Source organism: Carlito syrichta, unplaced genomic scaffold (assembly GCF_000164805.1).
Source record: "Carlito syrichta isolate Samal-C Ts95f unplaced genomic scaffold, Tarsius_syrichta-2.0.1 Scaffold303179, whole genome shotgun sequence".
Lineage (NCBI taxonomy): Eukaryota > Metazoa > Chordata > Mammalia > Primates > Tarsiidae > Carlito > Carlito syrichta.
The window spans coordinates 808303-830838 of NW_007247275.1; the positions used below are offsets into that span (position 1 = coordinate 808303).

The 22536-nt window shown below is 42.2% G+C and overlaps 1 protein-coding gene across 1 annotated transcript in view; it reads right to left on the reverse strand.

Annotated features, from left to right (window-relative positions):
- Nucleotides 1–12718, reverse strand: part of ADAM12 (ADAM metallopeptidase domain 12) — a 332164-nt gene extending 319446 nt beyond the window's left edge. Inside the window, exons 1-3 of the mRNA XM_021712307.1 lie at nt 12630–12718; nt 7728–7771; nt 5513–5610 (exon numbers count right to left, since the gene is read on the reverse strand). Coding sequence (XP_021567982.1) covers nt 5513–5610; nt 7728–7771; nt 12630–12718 — 231 coding nt within the window. The remainder of the gene's footprint in view (nt 1–5512; nt 5611–7727; nt 7772–12629) is intronic.
- Between the last annotated feature and the right edge of the window lie 9818 nt (nt 12719–22536).

Sequence of the window (22536 nt, forward strand, 5' to 3'; positions counted from 1 at the left end):
GGGTAAGCAAGTGAGTGTGGCTTGGCCTTCTGGGAAGTCTGGCCATAATGGAATGAATGGGGACGGCAGGCAGGGCTCCGTTTTCTCAGCTGGGAACAAAAGCAAATGGAAACGTACAGAGCAGAATGGGCCTCTGCCATTTTAATTAGCTGCTATTTGATATTTGATATTTGAGACCTGCCATAGGCGCAGGGAAGCTTTGGTTTCATGTTCTAATTGGTTTGCCTTTTATTTTCCACTTCACATGCTATTTCTATAATTTCATTCTCATGCAAGAAAGCTGGAAATTGGAAATTTCCTGGAGTATTTAAAGGCTGAGCTCAACTGAGGTCATCTCACAATCAATCACATTTTGACACGTCTTCCCTGGTTCCAGGGTTGATTTTTTTTCAAGACATGAAATTAGAGCCTGGTCCTAAAGACACTTTAAACTTTCAGTATCACCTTACGTGTAGGCAGTGGGGTTAAGTTTCTAATGTGTTTTATAGCCATTGTTTCATCTCTCATTCTTCTGATGACCCTAAGAAGAAGGGAAAGCAGATAAGCTCACCTCTGTGTTGTAGAAAACAGCAAGCAAACAAAAAGCTGCAAACTCTCTAATATGTACAAGGTCACATTCTTTCCTGTCTCTCTACTCTTTCCACTGTATATGAGATTAGTGACAGAACAACTTGACTCTTGAATTGGAAAGGACATACTAAAAACTCATTCAGAGAGAAAGAGAACCTGATGGCAGTTTTGCCTCAATCAGCTGAATCAAGTTGACCAGTACTGTGGTGTTGTACGAATCATCAATTTCCACAAGTGTGTGCTCGTTAAAAATACCTTATGTGCTCATTAAAATTACCTAGTGGCATTTTTTTTTGTTAAAGGAAGATGTTTGGGCTTTCCTTAAACCCATTAAAATTAACTATCAACAACTAGAGGTTAAACACTGTTATTTATTAAAGTTTCTGGGTGACTCTAACATGCAGCCAGGCTGGGAACCAGTGTCCTTGGTAAGTCAAGGATGTGATAAACACCAAATCAAACAAGGGGTGCTTTCTCTTCGGGGGTGTTGAAAATGGCGTCCCCTCCTACCTGTGTAGCCAGGGCCAAAACACAGGGCTTATCCTTGACATCTCCAATCCACTGGCAAGTCCAATGGACTTTCCGTTCAAAATATATCCCCAGTCTGTGCTCTTCTCGCTGCTGAACATGAGCAGAGCTTGAGCTCCCCGTCCTGGACGGTTGCACCAGCCTTCTCAACACTCTCCGTTTTCATTCTGGACTGCATGCTGCAGTCTTTGCACAGCTGGCAGAGCTCTGTGTTGAAACTCACTAAACTCCCCGACTCCAGTTCCCAAGGCACCTTCTCATAGCAGTTCTACCTCATCTGGACTCCTTCCTTCCCTCCCTCTGTCCCAGCCTTCTGCTTGCTCTTCCTCTGCCTGGATGTCCTTTCGCAGATCTCCACATGCCTGGCTCCCCCGTCACATCGTTTGGGTCACCCTCGGAGGTCGCCCTCCACAGAGAGGTCTCTCCTGACCACCCACCAGGGCAGATAGGCAGCTCCAGCACCAAGGGTACAGCAGGCATACCATTAAGATTTGGTAATGAATGATGAAATCCCCAGGAACTCGTCACTGCTTTTTACGGGACGAGTACAGCCTGTAGGTCACAAGGGCAGCCTCAAACACCTGTGTCCCAGGAGGAATAAAAGTACCTCCCTGGTATGGGGAGAGAGGGCATGGAGGGTGCAGGCCATGGGGTGGAGCGGTGGTTATTGACAAGTGCGTCTGGACCACTCAGTGATGTGCTTTGTATGCCAAGCCTAGAGCATGCCTTCATGCTGTGGACACGAGGATCCTCTGAAGGTCTCAAGCAGGATTGAGGAGGTAAATCTGAAATCTAGAGAGACAACTTTGGAAAGTCATCCAGAGGAAAGGCCGAAAAGACATGACTCAGAGTCTCAGGTCCCTTTTCTGCATGAGAGTATCCAAGTCTCAGGTTCCCGTGGCATTGCCAACCGTCTCTCTGCACCTCCAGTTCCAGCCTACTGGGCTTGGGATGGAACATCAGCATGGGACCCAGAAGGGGATCGAAGACAGCAGTGAGGAGGCCTGTGCGACCACCCAGGACAGAGAGGGAGGCAGTTCTCGATGCTTACGAGGTAGGCGTTTCTATTCCCACATCCCCTGCCAGTCCTCGCCCACCCTGTTCCCCCACTTCTGCCCCTGACAGGGATCCAAGCAAGGAGTGGGGTTAAGCATGCACTCCCACAGCGTCTCAGGTGCACAAGAGCCCCAGGAAGTCAGCAGCATTTCCTGCCTGGTGGGCACCAGAGCGGAGCCCACATCTTGGTGGGTGTGAGCCCCTGGCCCAGCCCACATTCCAGCACTAAGCCATCCATTCATGGAGGTTTCATGATCCTTGGTGGTTGCTGCCTGCTGTAGGTTGGAGCAACAGATTTGTCAACTTCTAGACCTTGTCCCCAGCAGGGCATGTAGGTCAAAAGGTCATCCTAGCAAGCTATAAGGCCCATCACATCCAAGTGGGACCCTAGGGCTCTGTAAGGGTCTGTACTTGCTGTGATTATCCAGTCTCCCACCCTCCCAGTCCCTGGACCCAGAAGCGTTCCCTAGGCTGGTTCCATGCCTGAGAATGGGCTGTGTTTGTCTCTTCTGGCCAGTTTAAGGCATCCTCCAGGGACAGGCCCCAAACTATGATTTGCGTAATTTCAGTGATTCCTTAGATGAGTCAAATATTCTGATAATTGCATTTAAAACTGTTATTGCACACTATGAACAATAAAATCCATGCTATAAAAAAAAAAGAGGTAGGGGTTTCTGTATAAATCAGGAACGGATTTCATGGTTGTGAGTGCTCCATGTCACCTCTGGGGAGGAATAGTTACAGAAAATTAATGTTATGTTAAATAAAAATATTTAACCATTACAGTAGTCAGCATCTCAGGATAAGCATGTTTTTTTTATCGGCTACTATTTCTACAGCAAGGTCCCATGTGGAAGGAGCCTTGTGGGGAATTTTGGCCTCTGCTGTTCCTACATTACCCCAAGTCTGTGTGTCTGTCTCATTTCCCATGATCCAGACACATCCACCCTCTTCTCCTCCTTACACACTAGACTCTCACCACTTGATCTTCTCATGGTTGGCTCTTTGAAACTCATTGAAAAGGTTCAATATCTTAACATCTTCTTAGAAAGGGTTTTCCTGGCCAGTTTGTCAAAATGAATCTCCCCTGTTGGCCACTCAACTACTTTGTTGTTTCTCTCTTATCCCTTATCACGATCTGAATTTATTTTATTGACGTCTTCCTCACTGGAATGTAAGTTGCAGGGGACAGACAGCTTGCCTGCCTTCTTCACTGATGGCACACCTAGCACCTGGCACATAATGGGTGCGCAATTAAACATTGACTTCAATGAAGGAAGCAGAGAGCAAGAAGCAAATCTAAAAGTCTATCTTCTGAAGTACAACCGGCATAGTTGTCCTGTAAAAATATTCACCGACATGAGTATGGTTTGTATACTTGAAAATACACTTTGTTGTTGCAGTTTAAAATCTTGACTGCTGTTGATAACAAGGACAGATACAAGCACACCACTAGCCGGCATTGCTATTCCACCCCGTGGAATAGTACACACGCGTCACAGACATTGATATGCACCCCTTTTCACGCAGGGTTTTGGTCGTTTCCCACCAAATACAAGTATATATTGTAATTATAGAGCCGTCTGCTGATGCCATAAGCTACATGTTGGGAGAATCCCCATGGTATTACAATAAAATGCTGTTCCCAACTCACCTAGGGACCTATTCCCTTACATAATGTCAGTAACTCGAGGGATTTTAGTACAAAAGGTATGGGACTTCCACCCACATGGTTCTAATCCTGGAGGTAGCATCTCAGAGGATTTGGGACATCTACCAAACAATGATGGCTTTTCCTAGTTTTATACAGAGATGGTGTCATGTCCCACAATTGACAGGTAGTAAGCTTGGCCAGCAGTAGACGTGCCAATTCCACCTCCCACTCCTCGTGATGTCCGCCTGGGGGGCAGGAAAGAGGAAGCTGGGTGGATGTCAAGAAGCAGAGTAAACTTGAACCTGTCCACTCCAAGGGTGAGCCCATAACCCTCAGCAGCTTGTTGCTTTTATGCCTCCAGAGGGTTGCCAGATGAAAGACAGGACACCCAGCTAAACATGTATTTCAGGTAAACCACAATATTTGGGCCATTTCAGGTATATGGCCCAAATATTGCATGGAATATATTTATACTAAAAATAAAATACATTGTTCATCTGAAATCAAAATTTAACCAGGCATTCTATATCTTTATTGCTAAATCTGGCAACTCTATCCCAAGAGAACATTCCAGTAATAGCTTCCACCATCCAGGAAACCTCAGATTGTTGTGTATTTTTATATTATTCGTGCCTGTAAAGATTCTAAACAGACTTTCTTTATAAAACAGTACGCTCCTCTTTTTCTGAATCTATCATGTTATTTCTAATTTTGCAAATCAATAGCATGATGAGATTGTCTTTAATATCTTAAGTTTTTCTTCCAGGAAATATCAAGACCACCATATTGACCTGTACTTTGTGTATTCATTTGTAACAATCCCCATTGAAACAGATATGTTTTAAGGAGTGAAGATTTGGCATTTGGCTCCGTTAATCAAACCACCAACCTTTCTTATTGCTCAGTTTCAAATGCAAGCTCTCTAGATGTAAATCATCTTATCATTCCGCACATAAAGGTGGCCCATTCCAGGAAACTGCAGGGGATTTTCGCAATCTCAACTGTTCTTTAAAATGTCTGTTTTCTATTATGAAAAATGATCTAAAAATAGTTCCATATAACACAAGGACAAAGCCATCTGTATGATCTCTCCAAAGAGCTCATGTTTTATAGATTTTATCACTTTCCAACTGTTCCTACAAGTTCTGAAATTTAAGAAAGTCATGTCAATTTTGCAAATAAAACTCACCGAAATATTAAATTTAGTCACTATGATTTCAATTATTTTTATATTATTCTCTTACATCATAAAAAGCTCAAATCAAACATATCAGGGTATGCAAAATTTAGACTGTATAAAACCCACTGCACAAGTTTTTAAGTTGCATAAGGATATTTCTATCACCAATTTAAAAAACCCCAAATGTTGATTAAATAGACATGAATATAGAAAAATCTCATCACTCACTCAAGTAAGCCAAACATAGAAGCTATATATCTGGAATTGTAATCCTAGTGTTTGTCTGAAAAACAATTTTCAATAGATGCAAGTAATGCTAAGTCACTCATCAGAACTGCCACATCAAAATTTGTTTGCATTTTATCTTCTTAAGAAAAAAGCTTTCTTTCCACGAGGACAGAGTTATTAAAATAGGTAAAGACAAAACTTGACTAAAAGGATGTAAGTGCAGTTAGTGTGATTTTTAGCACTTCAGCAATCGCAAAATGGGGGGGGGGATAAAAAAGAAAAAGAAAAGAACTGACCTTTGAGTCGATGCTCTTTATTGGGATCCAGAAGTCTCCATTCAGAAAAGAGGCACTGACGACTTCATAAGCACTTCTCTGGTCCCATAAGCTCACCCCTAAATCAAAAGAAAAGCAGCACCATTTTTCATTCCCATCGGCAAGAGTTTGGCAGCAGAAGCTTATTATATAAATGACACAGTGAAAATATTTGGAAGTCGAGTAAGCTCAGGGAAACACTATATAATCCATTAAGTCATGATGAATGTTAAATTTGATGAATTCTCTGTCAATCTGACCATTAAAATTTTGGACCTTAAAGGAAACAAAAGTCAATTTATGCCTTCAAGACCTATAGCACGTGCTGGGTTATTATCATAGTCAAGCTATATAATTCAGTCCTTCAATAAGCAACTAAAATGCACAAACGTGACTTTTGAAGTGACGAATTAATACTTAAGATCCACTCCCTATTAAAAGTCTCAAGGCTTTAGCTGTATTAAGACTAAGTCTATTTATTTAAGTTCCAGCGAATCTGTTAAATACAATGCCAATTCTCCTCTGTACTTACGGAGTCTAATTTTATATGCTTTAGTAAGTGATTCTATAGACAAAATTAATTTTCCAGTTCAGACTGACTAGACTGGTTTATGTAAAAAAAAAAAAAAAAAAAAAATCAAGTCATTCAATAAACTATTATATGATCTTATTTCTTGGGGACCTGTCTGTTGAACCAGTTAATACACCGACACAGGTTCAATTTAGCCCCATTTCCATAAACAATCCGAGTGGAAAGTATAACATTTTTCTCTTCTGGAGAGTGTATCACTTTCTTAACAAATACGGTAATTTCTCTGGGCTTGCTCTCCTATGAGGTCATGTTCCTGCTATTTGGTATGACCACAGTATATTCCTCAAGGTGAAGGATGGGCCCAGATTCTCTCGCATGTTCTTCCCATTTCTTCAAGCAGGACTCATAATTTTCAGACCTGAGTCATAATAGCACAGTTTTAAGTTACTAAAGAGTTCCCATTTATTGGGCACAAATGGTATTGAAATTTTAATCCTAGACATTTTACAGTTCCCCAAATACTTTTAAATCCACACCATTTTATCATGCTCGATGTGGAAGTCTGCAGTTATATTCAGGTTACAAAAGGATTACTACTCCGGTATTAACTGTCTGACACAGCCTCTTCGAAAAATTCTCAAGCTGGTCACAAAAGCGTTTAAAACTCTCTGTGGTTGAGGGCCCAGGGAGTGAGGAACAGGGACAAACCAAAAGTCAGAAATATGGCCAATGGCATAGCGGTGAGCTGGGTCCCTTGGCCATGTGGCGAGGAGGCAGAGGGAGGACTATAAGCCCAAGCTGAGTTACGAGAGGACACATGGTCCTCAGGGCTGAGATGAACTGAATCTCCAGGGATGAACCCCTTTGCAAGAGATGAGGGTTCCAATGGAGAAAGCAGAGATGCTGGTTCTGGTGGTCACACCTGTCAACATCTGTGGAGGGTTGGCTGGAGGTGGAAGATCGACTGAGTGGAAGACCCTGGAAGCCCTTCTGGGTTACAGGGAGACAGCCAGCGGTAGTGTGGAGACCTTGAAAAGTGACCTCCTTCCATGGCTTGAGTTCATCATAGTCTTCTGTGAGCTCAGAGGCAGTACAGCAGGACTCTGGGGTGAGACATACCCACCACCAGCACCAGTACCAGTTCTACCACTATTTAGTTGCAGCTCCTTGGTCCAGTTGTTTGCCCACTTGTTTCCTGACTTGGAAAGTATTTATTAACTGTCTACCTGGTGATGGAGAGTCTAGCAAGTGGCTCTAAATCTAATGGCTTTAAAAAAATTTTTTTTTATTATAAAGATGTCGGGTATAGTTCAGGGTTAGGTATACAAACGTTGATTATGCAGGTACCCTTGCTGATAAGATGTGCCCTTCCCTCCCCTAGCAGTTTCCCTCGACTGCCAATTCCATTCCCCCTCTCCTGACAGTTTCCCACTACTGCTAATCGCTTTCTTATAATATTATAATTGTTCAAGGTCTGCTTATGAGTGAGAACATAGGGTACGCTGTTCTTTGTTTCTGTGACAGAGCACTGAGTATGATCGACTCTAAATCCATCCAAGTTGCTGCAACTAATGGCTTCTTTTAATAAAGTCCATTCTTTCTTCTTCAGGTCCCTTCATGTCACCTGGAGCCAGCTCCCTCTGTCTACACTGCCAGAACCCTCACCTCTTGAAGGTGGCTTTACTCCAGAAGGCTCAGATCTCTGAGTCCTGTGCATCTCAGAGAGGACACAGATAAAGCTGCCCTTATATCTTGCGTTCATGTATTGGAAGGGAGACGGCCAAACGAAACCATTTCAGAGAGCACCAAGCACGGGGAATCTGCAGGACTATGGGGACTCTGTGTTATACTTGTAACCTTCCAGTAAATCAAATATCATTTCAAATTTTTTTAAAAATTAAGAAAAAACAGCTTGATAGTAGAGCGGCAGGGCATGGTCCTTCCTGGATGGGCCAGGAAAGCCTTTTTCTGTGGGGCTTGGGGAGCACTGAAGCTGAGACCTGAAGAGGAACCATCTAAGTCCACAGAGAGCCACAGGGAGAGATCTCAGCAGGGGCTCAGGGAATGGGAAACAGGGACAAACCAAAAGTCAGAAATATGGCCAATGGCATAGCGGTGAGCTGAGACCCTTGGCCATGTGGCGAGGAGGCAGAGGGAGAACTATAAGCCCAGGCTGAGTAATGAGAGGACACGTGGCCCTCAGGGCTGAGATGAACTGAGTCTCTAGGGATGAACCCCTTTGCTTTCCTTTTCTATAAAACAAGAGAGCCTGTGGACCTAAGGAAGATCACATGACTGTGCAAAGGGCTCATCAGCTGGTTTCACTGGCGTTATTCTCAAAGCTTTGCCAAGACCTGGATTTCTGTTCAGGAGCCCGTGGGATTCACACCTTGGAATGTACAGAAACAAAGTGAGTTCTGATCCAGCTATACAGCTCTTGCAAAGCCAGACTAGAGAGTGCAATTAACTGAATTTATAAGAGCGCTGGCACGTTATTTGAATTGGATTATGGCAGCTTTAAAATATCTGCAGTTATGGAGTGAAAACTGCAGATCCATCCGAACTTTTCCCCACAACTACTGAAAACCACACCACACGCCAAGGAGTCACCGTGGACATCATTGCAATCTTTGAAAAGTCAGCTAAAACGGTCAAGAAAGTGATCGCAAGCCTTTAAAAAAGCTCCTCCACAGAAACATAAATGAGGAGTTCAATGATAAGCTACTCCTGGTAGTTCTGAGTTTCCGACACCAGCGAATTGTTAAATGGAGTAATCACGAATTCCATTGTTCAAGGGCCGGCTACGTTGGACAGAGGAAGGATGCTAAAACTGGTGTCCTGTATCACCCCCCACCCAACCTTAGCAATGAGGAGGACAGAATGATTTCCACATGGGTATTCCAGCCACAATTCCAAACGTCTGGAAGATTTTCACCCATGCCTCACATCCTTGGAGAAAAAAGTCTTTGCACTTAATAGAACTCACTTGAGGAGCTCTATGTCTTAGGAGGAAGGAGATGGCGCATGAAATTCAGGTCTCCTTATCGAGACATTAGCATGCACCTCTGCCAGCCGGGGGGTCTAAGAGAGGTAGTAACTTCACACCTTGACTTTGGGGAAGCTGGGGAGGCGCTGATGTGGACTCCTGTTTCGTAATCAGGCCGAGGCTGCACAAATCAAACAAAAAGAGCATCCTCAGTTCTCTGGATTGTTTCCTTCCAGGCTCTTGGTGGCAGTTGGCATTGCTGAGTTTCCCGAAGGCAAAATAATTCAACCACAGAAACATTTCCCATTTCATCTACATATTCCAGTATCCTATTCCAAAAGAAGCCCTTTTTTTGGCAAAAGTGTTTTCCTCAAAGAGGCTTGATTTACAAATATTCCAAGGAAAACTTAGAGGCAGACTGTGGTAGCACTTGTAGAATGTGGTGCAACATTTTTAAGAAATTGAGTAACTGTGCTATTTGCTGAGTACAGTATTTATTATCTATGTGCATGGATAATGAAGCCATCTCTCAGCTTTTTAATTGGTTGCACAAAATTTCCACAGCAGTATCTGTAGTCAGAAGACCGTTTTTTTATGAGCTTTGCTTATGTATTTATACACTGGTATTTCTTTTAGATGATGCAAATAAAAATTTTATTTCTACTGTATGGGTAGACAGAATATATTATACACAGCTGTGAGATATCAGAATGTACTTTATGGAGTGCTCTTACTGATAAATTATAAAGGCAGGACTTGAATGATGCATACATTCAAGCCTGAGAAACCTAGGGGGGAAATATGACCTTAGAAAGCACACAGTTTGCATACATTTTGTTTTTCATAATATACATTTGGGCATCTACAAAACTCATAGTTACCTAAATAAGAAATGTAGATAGAATTACACTGGGAGGAACGGCCAGCCTTTTTGCTGCTGGACCTAAAATATACAACTTGCAGTTTGCTATTTAATAAAATGGCCAGTTTGCTTCAGGCTCATAGTGGACAGAGTCATATTATTTATTTTGGGTTCTAACAGTTATCTTCTGGATGATCAGCTCTGCCTTCCCATGGGATGTGTGTGCCAACTTTGCGTGTCTCCTCATCTGAGTTTGTCATCTTCAGATCTGATTAAGGCTGGTCAAGAGGGAAGCTATCAATCCAGTTCCTCAGGCAATAATCTTTGCAACAAAAGCTTTTAAGGTTAGAGAAATCCAGCAAAGAAGACACCCGTCAGATCCTCCCATGAGTCACCCCGAACTTGGCTGCCCTCACAAGTCCTGCACCATCTTTGCTCTGGCCAACCTACCCTTGGCTAACTTACAAAGGGAAACCCTGAGAGAAGGAGAACCAAGTCCATACCACCCTGAACCCCACACCTATGGGCTTCAATTCACCAGAGAAAGAGACTGATGCAGCAGCTCTAAGATATATACAGTGAACAAGGGATATCTTGGGGCCTAAAAACATAGCCCTGGTCCAGATTCCTCCTTGATTCATTGACCTGTGTCAAAGTCTGCATCTGGGGCTCTATGTTCTACAAAATGAAACTCACACTCTCTCCCCTCATGATTCTCATTGGGTTAAGGAAGTTCAAATAAGTCAATGTAGTAAATGGCTTCCAAAAAGTTAATGCATGAATCAGTCTAGGCTATCAGAATCCAAGTTTCTAGACTTCAAGGCAGCGTTTGTATAAACAAACCACACTATCGATGTGAAAATCACAGCTACATATTGATCCTGAGAAAATGCTGGGGTTCAGGTGGATACCTGTGAGTATCCACCTAAGCTACCCGTTGGGCCATTAGGAAAACGTTCTGATTAGATTATTCGTCAAGAGAAAATGTAAACCTCACACCTAGACTTCTGACATTTTTTTTTTTTTTTTTGAGTTGGAGTCTCACTCTGTTGCACAGACTGGAGTGCAGTGGCCGCTTCCAGCCACCGCAGCCTCGACCTGCTGGGCTCCGGCGATCCTTCCGCCTCAGCCTTCCGAGTAGCCGGAATTACAGGTATGCACTACCACGCCCAGCTGTTTTTTTTATTTATTGTAGAGATGAGGTCTTGCTGCCCAGGCGGGTCTCGAACCCACGGGCTCAGGCAATCCACTCACCTCAGCCTCCCAAAGGCGCGGGATGACAGGCTGAGCCACCGAGCCTGGCTGACTTCTGACATTTTTAAAAAATGATTTTATTTTTTATTTTAGATTCGAGGGTACACAGGCTTATTCATTACAAGGACATACCATGTCGTGGTGGGGATTGGGAATCGGATGGCCCATTTCCCAGATAGTGAACATTGTGTCCCACAGGAGTTTCTGAACACTAACCCCTCTCTCCCCTATTGGTGTCCCAGTGTCTGTTATTTCCATCCTTGTGATCATTTAGCTCCCACGTGAGTGAGAATATGCAGTGTCTGCTTTTCTGTGTCTGAGCGGGTGTCTGACTTTAAAGGGAAATAATGATGAACACCTACATGCCCTTAAAAAAGGAGACTCAATCTGTGTCAAAAGTAGAATGAAGATAAAATTATTTTGAAAATCCAAGTAGAAAAAACAAATTGAGGTGTCCATGATGAGTTGCAAAAGAAGCCAGGGACAAAGCCTCAGAAACTCATTAAGCATTTTTATCAGCCCCAAATATCCCAGACCTAAAGAAAATTTTACAGAACCAACTGAGTAGCGCCTCGTTACAGGGAACTATGGCAGTGATGCTCCCGTGAAGGACAAAGCTTTTCTTTGGTTTGGATTTACATTTTCAGTCTTAACCAAATAACAACGTCATTCTTTTGTTTTGTTTGCACACCCCCTAAATGGAAATTAGTGGTGCGATTTTAAAATAACATAGGTCAAGGATCCTCCAAAGAACCAATGGCAAAAGTTAATCTGAAAAGAGTAACTTTACTGTGAAGAAACCTGACTGACCCTACTTTGGCCAGATGATCAAGGTCAACCTCAGCAGTGATTGGTTATGGGCGTGGTCTGCACCCTTGACATTATATGATGACCGTGACACTTTACATCAGTGATCTTCTTCCTCAAAACCCATAAAACCAGTCTAATCATGAGATAAATTCCCAAAGTTGTGCATTCTAAAGTGCACCTAACCAGTACTCCTCAAAATGGTCAACATCGTCTAAAACCAGGGCAGTCTGAGATACTGTCACAGACAAAAAGAACATAAGAAGACACGACAGCTAAACGCAATGTGGAATCTTGGAGGAGAATGAGGAACGGAAAAAAAAAAGGCATTAGGTAAAAGCCAAAAAAAAGTGAATGACACACACTTAATTAAAAATATTATGTCAGTATTTGCTCATAAACTGTAACAAATGCTCATGTAAGATGTTAATATGGGAAATGGGATGTGAGGTATTTGGGAACCATCTGTACCATCTTGCCAATTTTTCTATAAATGTAAAACTGTTTTAAAAATAAATTCTACTCATAGAACTTTTAAAATTTAATCTGAATCTTGGAAGAATAATCATGTCATTCTAGAGCAGTATTGAAAGGCTCAGGATGGCTGTTTATCACTGGGGGCTCCAAATACCAGCAAACAGGTGTGTTTTCCACTCACCTCTCTTCCAACATTGCTATCTGTTCAGATGGAGAAGAAGATGCAACAACTGCAGGCAAGATAAAAGCACAAGGTAGCTCGCTGACCATGTTTACGAGAGTATGAAAAAGCAGAAGTATGTGAAAATAGTTGATTCTTAAGCAATGGGAAGACCCCTCTAAGTATTCCAGAGTGTTCTAGAAGACAGAAACAATATGTTGAACTATTTTTATACTGTATTGCATTGTATTTATATTGTAGCGTCATTGGCTACAAGGGTCTCTGTAAAGAAGTGAAAGGAAGATTTGCCGCTATGTTTGGGAAGGTGACACCAAGCGGCTGCCACATAAACACATTGATAAAATAGTATCGAAACAGAACCTAGGTTCTTTCAAAGCCTAGGACTGGTAAACTATCAAGATGCAACCTGGTCAACTATCAAGATGCAACCTGGTATAGGGGAAGTAGCTGTAGTTTTTCGAGTCAGAACACACGTCCTGCATCCACTCCCTGCTATACGGTGATCTTGGACAAGTTGCTTGCATTCCATGTCGTTCAGATCCTTGGTGAGTCAAGCTAGGCTATGGGCCATCATCTACCACAGAGGGTTGGCAAGAGCATCAGATGACATCATGGATGCAAAAGCATCCATTTGGTTGTTTTTTTCAAATCAGTCAGTGGAAAGAAATACGTCAAAATGGTCTTGCCGGTTTTTTTGGAGGCTGTGAACTCATCATGTTTTTCTCCTTTATGTTTGAATGTACTTGTGATTTTTTAAATAATTGCCACCTATTACTTTTATGAAAAAAACTTTTAAAAAATCAATCATTTGGACTCATGATGACAAACTAACAGTTTTCCTGGCACCACAGATACCAGCCTTGGGCATCCTAGGGAAACAAAGCCATTTGGAAATAAAAGCAATCAAGTACTATAGAACAATTACAATTCTGAAAGATGTTTTAGACATCATTTTGAAATTCAAAGAAAGCTAGTTATAGTGTCCCATAAATGTTTGAAATGAATTCCTACCCCACACACAAGTTGTTTCTATTACACATAAACATAATTGTCCATGCCTATAGTACTTCCCAGCTTTGGGGAGCAAAACCATTTACAACATTAACTTAAATCTTTATACCCCTTTGCTGATTAGAGGGGGCTAATATGAATCCTACTTTACAAACTGTGAGACTAAACTATAGACAAGTTTCTCTCAAAGTTGCCCCATAATAAATGGCAGAATTAATAGCAAAACGCAAGTCCTTTGCATTTTAAATATACTTATTCACTTTGTGACACTTTCTGGGGGTGAGAGTTCAGAGTTCTTCAAAATTTACTTGGTGAGAAATGATATAGAGGAGAAAACAAAACTAATTATTAAAACTTATACCCTGAGAACAATGTTTGGATGTTAATAGCCAAAGAACAAAAATGGACCTAGAATATTCCATTGAGTCTTACAATCTTACCACTTGGAATTCAATAACAATGAAAAAGAGAGTCATTCTGCATCTACACTAAAGCCCCAACTCCATCTAAGGGCATTCTCTAACACCCTTGCTGCGTTATTGAGTCTCTGGCCACCTTCTGCCAAAATACACAGCCACGTGGGCAGAACTTGATGATTCTGGTTTTCTTCCACTTCTCTGCCCAGGTCTTACCTCCACCTCCCCCCCTTGAACATTTCCTAAGTCTCAGCTCTTGGCCATCTTCCCTCTCCATCCTTATTATTCCCAGGAGAACTCATTAATTTTTAAGTTGATGTTGCCCAAATCAATATTTTCCCATCTGGCTACTTCTAAGCACAGTCTGTATTATAATATCTATTGGCATGTTAATTTCAATGTCTTGTCATCATCACCGCCTCAAATTCAACATGTCTAAATATCAAAGGTTTTTAAAATTTTCACCCTCCAGTCAAAAATCAAAATATTTTTTATCATACATGTGTTATCAATATCACTACTATTCATTACATCTTCTTAAGCCACGTACGTGGCTGGGTGATTGCGACTTCTTTAACAGGGTCCTCTTTTTATCGCCTATAGTCAGTAACTCCTATTGGGTGTTTTATGCTTTGTTTTTGCTCTTTTGTTTTCTAAAAACTCTCTTCTTAACTGAGTACTTTAAGATAGGCTTATCATCGGCGGGTTCCCCCACTTCCAATCTTAAAGAAGCGAGACATTTGATAAGAACAAGGAACCATGGCAGCGGTGGTTTCCATCAAGAGAATATGAATGTGAATGCCTAAGGTGGTAGAGAACTTTGTGGGGTCTAGGAACTTTGTGAGTTCTTTGTGGGTTTGGTCAGTATGGCCAAAATGGAGAGAGAGACAGTTTGCAGAGAGGTGTGAGCAGATGTCCAGGAGGCAGATAGGGCCCAAACCATGGCAGGCTTCCAAGGCAGAGACTGGATTTTATTTGAGTGCCATGGAAAGCCATTCTAGGATTTGTAAGCAGGGTAAATCTGACCCATACTGCAAGCATTCTCTGCCTGAGAATGGATTGCATGAAGCCTGAAGAAGAATGCATACATGAGAACCATTCGTGGGCAAAAATGCAGTATTGAGTATAGATTACATGATCGATAAATATTTATTGATTACAACGGTGAACATGAATTGAGCAATTGCTATGCAAGCAAGCCCCATCCTAATTTTGTATAAGCTTAGGTGACTTTGACTTGCCTACTAGCTTGACTGCAAAAACTTTCCCTTCCCACCTTCCCCACCTGTTGGACAGTCAATAGTGGGGACTCCTGTGGCTTGGGCAGGATTGGGGTAGGGAACAGGGCAAGACAGGGAATAAGGTGGGACTTCAAGCACAGTGATGAGTTACTAAGGTAGGGGATGTCTACTCCAAAAAGCTGACAACAACCTTATGGTATTTAGCCCCATTTACTAGGTGATGAAACTGACGTACGGGGAATTTAAGTGACTTTGATTTTCCCAGGGTTACACAAATCATGAAGCCAGGAGGTCAACTCACACAGCCGCATTGTAGGATCTGTGCTTCTAATTCTACTACATTGATTAACAGGCAATCACTCTGGCCAGGAAACACTTGGAATAAAATTCAATGTTTGCTCTAAGTTCTAGAACCTCATCTCCTGATAGCACTATCCTGCTCACTCGACTGTGACCACACCAACCACCCTTTTGACCCCTGGATATGTCCAGCTACGTCCCACCTTTTGGTCTTTGCATTTGCTGTTCCCTCTGCTTGGGAGACTCTACTCTCAAACTTTTGCATGCCCCAAATCTTATTATTGGAGTCTCTGCTCAAATGTCACCCCTCAGGGAGGTTGCCCTGATTAAATATTCTTCCTCCAAACCCAAGTTGCCCTCCAGCCACCAGCCTCTTTTGTTCCTTCCACAGCATTTACCAGTATTCAATCTTGTTTTATTTATTCACCTTATTGTCTGTCTTCACCATCCTGCATCCCTTCTCCCAATCAAAAATGGGAATACTAAGAGGTAGGGGTTTTGTCTGTTCAACACGCTGCTATATCTTGGTATGCAGCCAAGTCTTTGTTCAATGAGTTATTGTCAGACAAATTAGAAAACTCCATGGCCTTGCTGTGATCATGATGACATAGGGGGATGGGTTCAGGGCTTGGTTCTCACCTTGGAAGTTTTGACAGGTGATTGATTTTTAGTTCACCCAGCAATTTCTAGTTCCTTTCAGGATTGATGCACAGAACCAAATCCACATGAGTCTTATTTATAAGCCAGAATTCCAATTTACTTATTTTTAATGAGAAGGAACTGCCAAGTCAACCAGAGTCCTCAGCTGAAACATTTTGTTCATTATCTACCCAGCAGGAAAGCTTCCTTGAGAAGCCAAATTAAGATCAGAGCAGAGAACTAAGCGACCATAATGGAAATTGTCATCATGGTGGCCTGATATTCCCTTCTCTACTCAAGAATGTACACCTGCCATGCTAGCCAAGGGAGAGCTAAACCCCGGCGAGTACGTGGCTGCACACCAAAAGGAAATGAGCACAGGCTGATTACTTGAATTTGAAATTCACTTTCTATAGGCTGGACTGGTTTTTGAGGGCTAACTCTCAAGTGCTTTTTAGTCCATGTAGTTGACTCTCATATCGCCACTTAGAACATTTTATTTTCTTTATGCGAACAATGCACTTTGAGTTCTAACGTAGGTAACAGTTTATAGACCTGAAACCACATGTGTTTTTACTCGAAAATGTATTAAGAATTCCAAACGACAACAGCAGGGGCATATCCTATGTATACTAGCTCGACTAGACAAACTTTCTCTCCTACCTTTCCCACCTGTTCTACAGCCAAGAGTAGGGACTCCTGTGGCTTGGGCAGGATTGGGGTGGGGAATAGGGCCAGATAGGGAATGAGGTGGGACTTCAAGCACAGTGATGAGTTACTAAGGCAGGGGATGTCTATCTAGTCCTAATGACCAAAGGTAAAGTGTGGGTATCTGGAGCTAGGTGTCGATATGATTCTTACAACCTTTCCTTTTTTAGTTGTTGACTTGGCCTTTGAATTTGGAGGACTCAAATGGGTAATCCTACCTTAAACGGTCAAACAGGATAAGCAAAACTATTACAACACGGAGTTTGGAGACATTTCGAGGCTATTCCATTTGACAAATATGTATCTGACCTATAGATTGACTTCAGAGCATTTTTAATGATTTGATTAGAAATTATTTTGTTCTCAGCATTTGAAACTAAACAGTTGGCTTGACTGTCTTTAAATCCTTGCATCATCTTACATAGAGGAAGCCAAAAAGTAAAGAAAACTGTTCATTTGGGGAACTTTTAAATAATTTCCTCGCAATAATACCAAGTTTTAGTCTCTTCTATTCCCACAGGCAAGAGAACTAGCCCAATCCTGTCCCTGCCAACGGGTATCTTACCAGAGCAAGAGGATTTGTGAGTTGAGTATTATTGCCTTGGTTTAAAATCCATGCATTAATTGTTCTAAACGGATTTTGATTTCTCTGTAAAATCAGCACTGATATGTCTTCCAAGTGCTAACCTTTTGTTCCTCTCAGCTTCTGCTCACATGGTGCTGAGGCAACACTGGCCACAGGCTGCCTTCACTAATGAGTGCCGGAGGCAGGGTAGAGGGGAGGGGCGTGGGAAGAGCCCTCTTTGCTGGATGGTTTCCCTTCATTCAGCAATGTTCAGGCACTGGCAGGTCGACAGCTCAGGAGCCAGTCCTTATAAAGAGAAAGCCCTATACAAAGGCAATGGACAGACCATTCTCAAAAGAAGACCTGCAAGCGGCCAACAAGTACACGGAGAAAATGCTCAACGTCATTAATCATCAGGTAAAAGCAAATCAAAACCACAATGAGATCCTACCCCAGTTAGAATCATTATTGTTAAAAAGACAAAAAAAAATAGCAGATGCTGGCAAGGATGCAGGGAAGAGCGAACTCTTATACACTGTTGGTGGGAATGTAAGTTCGTACAACCCCCATGGAAAACAATTTGGAGATTTCTCAAAAAACTAAAAGTAGAACGACCCTACCTGTATCTATTCAAAGGAAAATCAATCGTAAGCAAAGGGATGCCTGTAGTCGTATGTTTATTGCAGCGCTATTCACCCTAGCAAAAATAGGGAATCCATTTAAGTGCCCATCAATGGACAAATGGATAGAGAAAATGTGGCATACGTATATCATGGAATACTATTTGGCCATAAGGAAGAATATTTTATTCTTCCATGTCATTTTGCAGCTACCTGGATGGAACTGGAGGTCATTATGCTAAGTGAAATAACACGGGCACAGAAAGATAAATACTGCAAGTTCTCACTCCCACTGCATGTGGGAGCTAAGACGGTTATCTCACCGAGGTAGAGAGTAGAATGATAGATTCTAGAAGCCAGGAAGTATGGGTGGGAGGGAGGCTGAAGAGAGGTAGATTCACAAGCACAGACATACAGTTAGATAAAAGGTGTGTAAGTTCTATCGTTTGATAGCAGAGTACAGTGTCTACAGTTAACACAAATGTATTGTATATTTCAAAGCTGCTACAAGAGAGGGCTTGAATCGTTTCTAAAACATAGAAATGATAAATACACAAAGTGATGGGCACCTCAAAAACCCTGACTTGATACACATTCTTTGTATATCACAAAAGATCACACATACCCCACAAATATGTAAACTATGTCTCAATCAAAGCATAACTTACTCTAAGCAATATTTGAAGATTTATCAAGAAAAAAATGAATTTATTTGTGTTGTAATGTGTATTTATCACTGAAGCCGAACTTTTTCATATTTCACCAGTTATTCTTAGTTTTTAATTTGGAGGTTATTTGCTCATATCTATTGCCTACTTTTAAATGGTCTATCTTTTCTAATTTATTTATATGAAACTTTATGTGCTACGAATGTTAAACAGGCTTCCTCCCCCCCAAAGTAAACACACTGCTGGGTCGCCCTGAATCCTGTCCAGAGCATGGAGGCTGGGGGATTTCTTTTCTGCTGCTTAGAAGTAGGGTGCAGGTGTAGTAGGTTAAGAGTCAATAGCATTTTAGGATTTCATCTGAGTCGAAGACAACTTCAAGCTTTGCCTTTCACCAAAGGTGGGACCTCTGTCATGTATACAGTGGGGTACATGGTGCTTAACCCCTGGAGTAGCTGAGAAAATTAAAGGAGATGACTGGAAGAAAGCCTTCGTCTTAGTACCTAGTACGTGTAGTGCTCAATTAGAAGTTAACCATTACAGAGAGAAGTAAGAAAAGAAACATTTCTAAGTGTCAGTTGCTTGCCAGTCTCCTCACTGTGTGCTCTTTTCTTAAGTTAGACTGGATTCAGCTTCCAGGAAGCATAGAGTCTAGTAAAGAAGATTGAGAGGGTAAGTACCCTTAAAAGCAACCAAAGTTGGGCTAGCAAACCTGATTGTGGTGGAGAAGGACCGGGAAGTCTTCATAACAGGGATGCCAAATATACCAGGCTTTGAACAGGTAGGATTTGGGCATTCCCCTGGGTGAGGATAGGGTAAGGAGAGGAAGGTTCTTTAGATGAAGCATGCCCTCTCTGAGTTATTCCCTCATGTCTCCGCCCTGCCTGCACAGTGGAGAAACAAAAGTCAAGAAGGGGAAATGTGAGGACAGGCATGTGGATGGGAAGACAAAAGGTATTAAACTGACTCCAATCAGACGTGCAATAGACGTGATTATCTATGTCTGCCTTTTTGCTAACAGAATACTCATTTTTCTATGGGAGGACAGGACTGAGATTTCTACCTCTATGCCACATGAACTTGCAAACTCACAAAACCTTCATCACTGAGGAATTTTCTTTGACAACCACTGCTTATGAAAGAAAACAATAATTTGGGATCTGGGTAAATTTGCCAGATTTAGCAAATTAAGATATAGGTCTTCCAGTTAAGTCTAATTTCAGATAGACAAAGCATCACTTTTTAGTATAAGTATGTCCCATGCAATACTGGGGATATAATTACACTAAAAAAAAAAAAAAAATTGTTGTTTATCCGAAATCCAAATTGAAATAGGAGTCTTCTGTTTTATCTGGCAACCCCAGATCCAGGCTTCCTTGAATAGTTTACAGGCCCACGAAGCCAAAAAATTTCAATAAATTCTTAGGAAAGTGTTCTAGTTTCAAAATGTGAGGTTAACATGAGAATGTCTTAAACTTAATTATTTCAGATCAATTCAGAGTGTATGGTAATATTTTCTGTGGCACAGAATTTGAGACCAAATAACCTAGTGACATATTTGAAGGGAAAGGGGAATTTTTATTTTCTCTACAGAACACACCTCTTAGCAACCGGATCCTGTTCATCTCTTAGCTTCTCCAACCCCACTGCTGGAAGACCAAGTCTATAGACGAGAAAGTGTTTCATTCAGGGGCCCGCATGACTCCGGCTGTCACCAAAGCACATGTCTGGCACAGACTGAAAGCCAAAAGCAGTCTAACAAATATTTCAAAACTGAATTTATATCTTTCTAACACAGGGTTTATATAGGGATGTAATACCTAGAGAGAGCTTTGCAGTTCTCAAATAGTATCCTGGCTAAACTACAAATGATGTCTGCAGCAGACCATGACACCAAAATTATCTGCTTTTAAAATACGCTAAAGAAAGCTAAGTTTATGAGGGGGCTGCTACCGGAGATGCTCATTTTAGTATTCAATTGTTATAAAATAAGAGACGAGAATTCAGAGATATTCACTGTCAACCACATATTTGCATAATTCCTTATATAAAGAGGAATGCTCCCTCTAAAATCCAAATTAGAATGAAGTAGGAAGTAACACCTATTTTAATAAACTTTAAAAGTCCCTTATATTCTCAGTAATTCTGAATATCTCTTCCATCTAGGAAAACCGTCTGAGCATCCAATCTCTCATAATGCAGATACTTACTACTGTGTTCAACTCCACTGAGTAGAAAAAGCTCCCACAGTGGAAGTTTCTATGTACGAGCACACTCAGGTATGCAGGCTTGCTCTTCAGGTATCAGACAAATTTCTAGGTGAAAACTGAATATTACGGAAATATAGATATTTCTTCTTTACTGTCAAGAAACCACATACTTATAGACTTTGTGTTTCTCTTTTATCTGTCCTCCAGCTATACGATAGCCGTGGACGCAGCTTCAGTGAACAGGCAGAAAGCATTTGTCACTGGCTGGCTGAGGATATTCTTGCAAATATTTCAATGCCCTCCCTGTTCCCAGGAAGAAAATGGAAAAATTGAAACAACTAAAAGTAAGCAGGGTCTACGTGCTGGCACATGTTGCGATTCTACTAACTTTTTCAGTGTGTCCTGAGATTACTTTTCTTGACAAGAGCTGGGTGGGGAGCATAGAAATCGTCACATTGATTTTCTGTGGAATAATGCAATTTATATTTTTGAATTTGACAGTATCAGCATAAATCAGAGCCACATGGACAGAAACTTCTAGAAAATACACACCCACACACAGAGTCGGCCAAAGTCTGAGTGAAGCAAATTCTCTAGAGGGATTTCTTCGAGAAAGAGGGGAGAGGGGAGAGGCATTTAGCCCAAGGGATGGCTGCAGCCGTTTGGGTATTTTCACCACAGTTTCATCATTTTGTCCCAGTGTCACCACCATTCTGATTCTAAGACCTTCCTGTCCCAGAGCCTGACTCTGTTCAACTCTTGGAGGGTGTTCTGTAGTGACCCGGGGACGTGAGTGGTGTGTGTGTGTTGCAAATGGCAATCTTGTGTTGGATGTCACCCAGTTGCCAGGCACTCCGCCGTTTGCAAAGTGCTTCCCACATCTGTCGCCTCACAAAGATGCTGCGGTAGGTTTTATTCACCCCATTCTGCCTACAGGGGATGAGGCGAGTGGGAAGCCAGGTTCAGGGTCTGATGCCTTGCCAAAGCTCACACCTCTGAGAATGGGCAGAGCCCAGGCTCACGTCCAGGGCTTCGCCTTGGCCGTTGCCTCAGATCCAGAGTCGCTGTGGTCCAAAATGCTGGCTGAGCCCCAAAGCCCTGCCCTCTTTCGGGGTCCACGCCTTCCTGCACTGATGTCTGTGCTTGCGCTGGTCTCCCCTCAGTCTGCCACCTCCCAACCCCATGGTGAGATGAAGCAGGGGTTGGAAGGAAGGCCACTGCCGGGTTTTTGTTTGTTTGCTTGTTTTTCTTTTTTGAGGCAGGGTCTCTCTGTCACCCAGGCTGGAGTGCAGTGACACCATCATGGCTCGCCTCAGCCTCGACTTCCTAGACTCAGGTGATCTTTCTGCCTTCAGCTTCTGAGTAGCTGGGACTACAGGCATGCGCCACCATACCCAGCGAAATTTTTAATTTTTGTAGAGATGAAGTATGGTTTTGTTTCCCAGGCTGGGTTTAAGCAATCCTCCCACCTGGGCCTCCAAGAGTGCTGGGATTAAAGGCGTGAGCTACTGCACCTGGTTCTCACAGTCGGG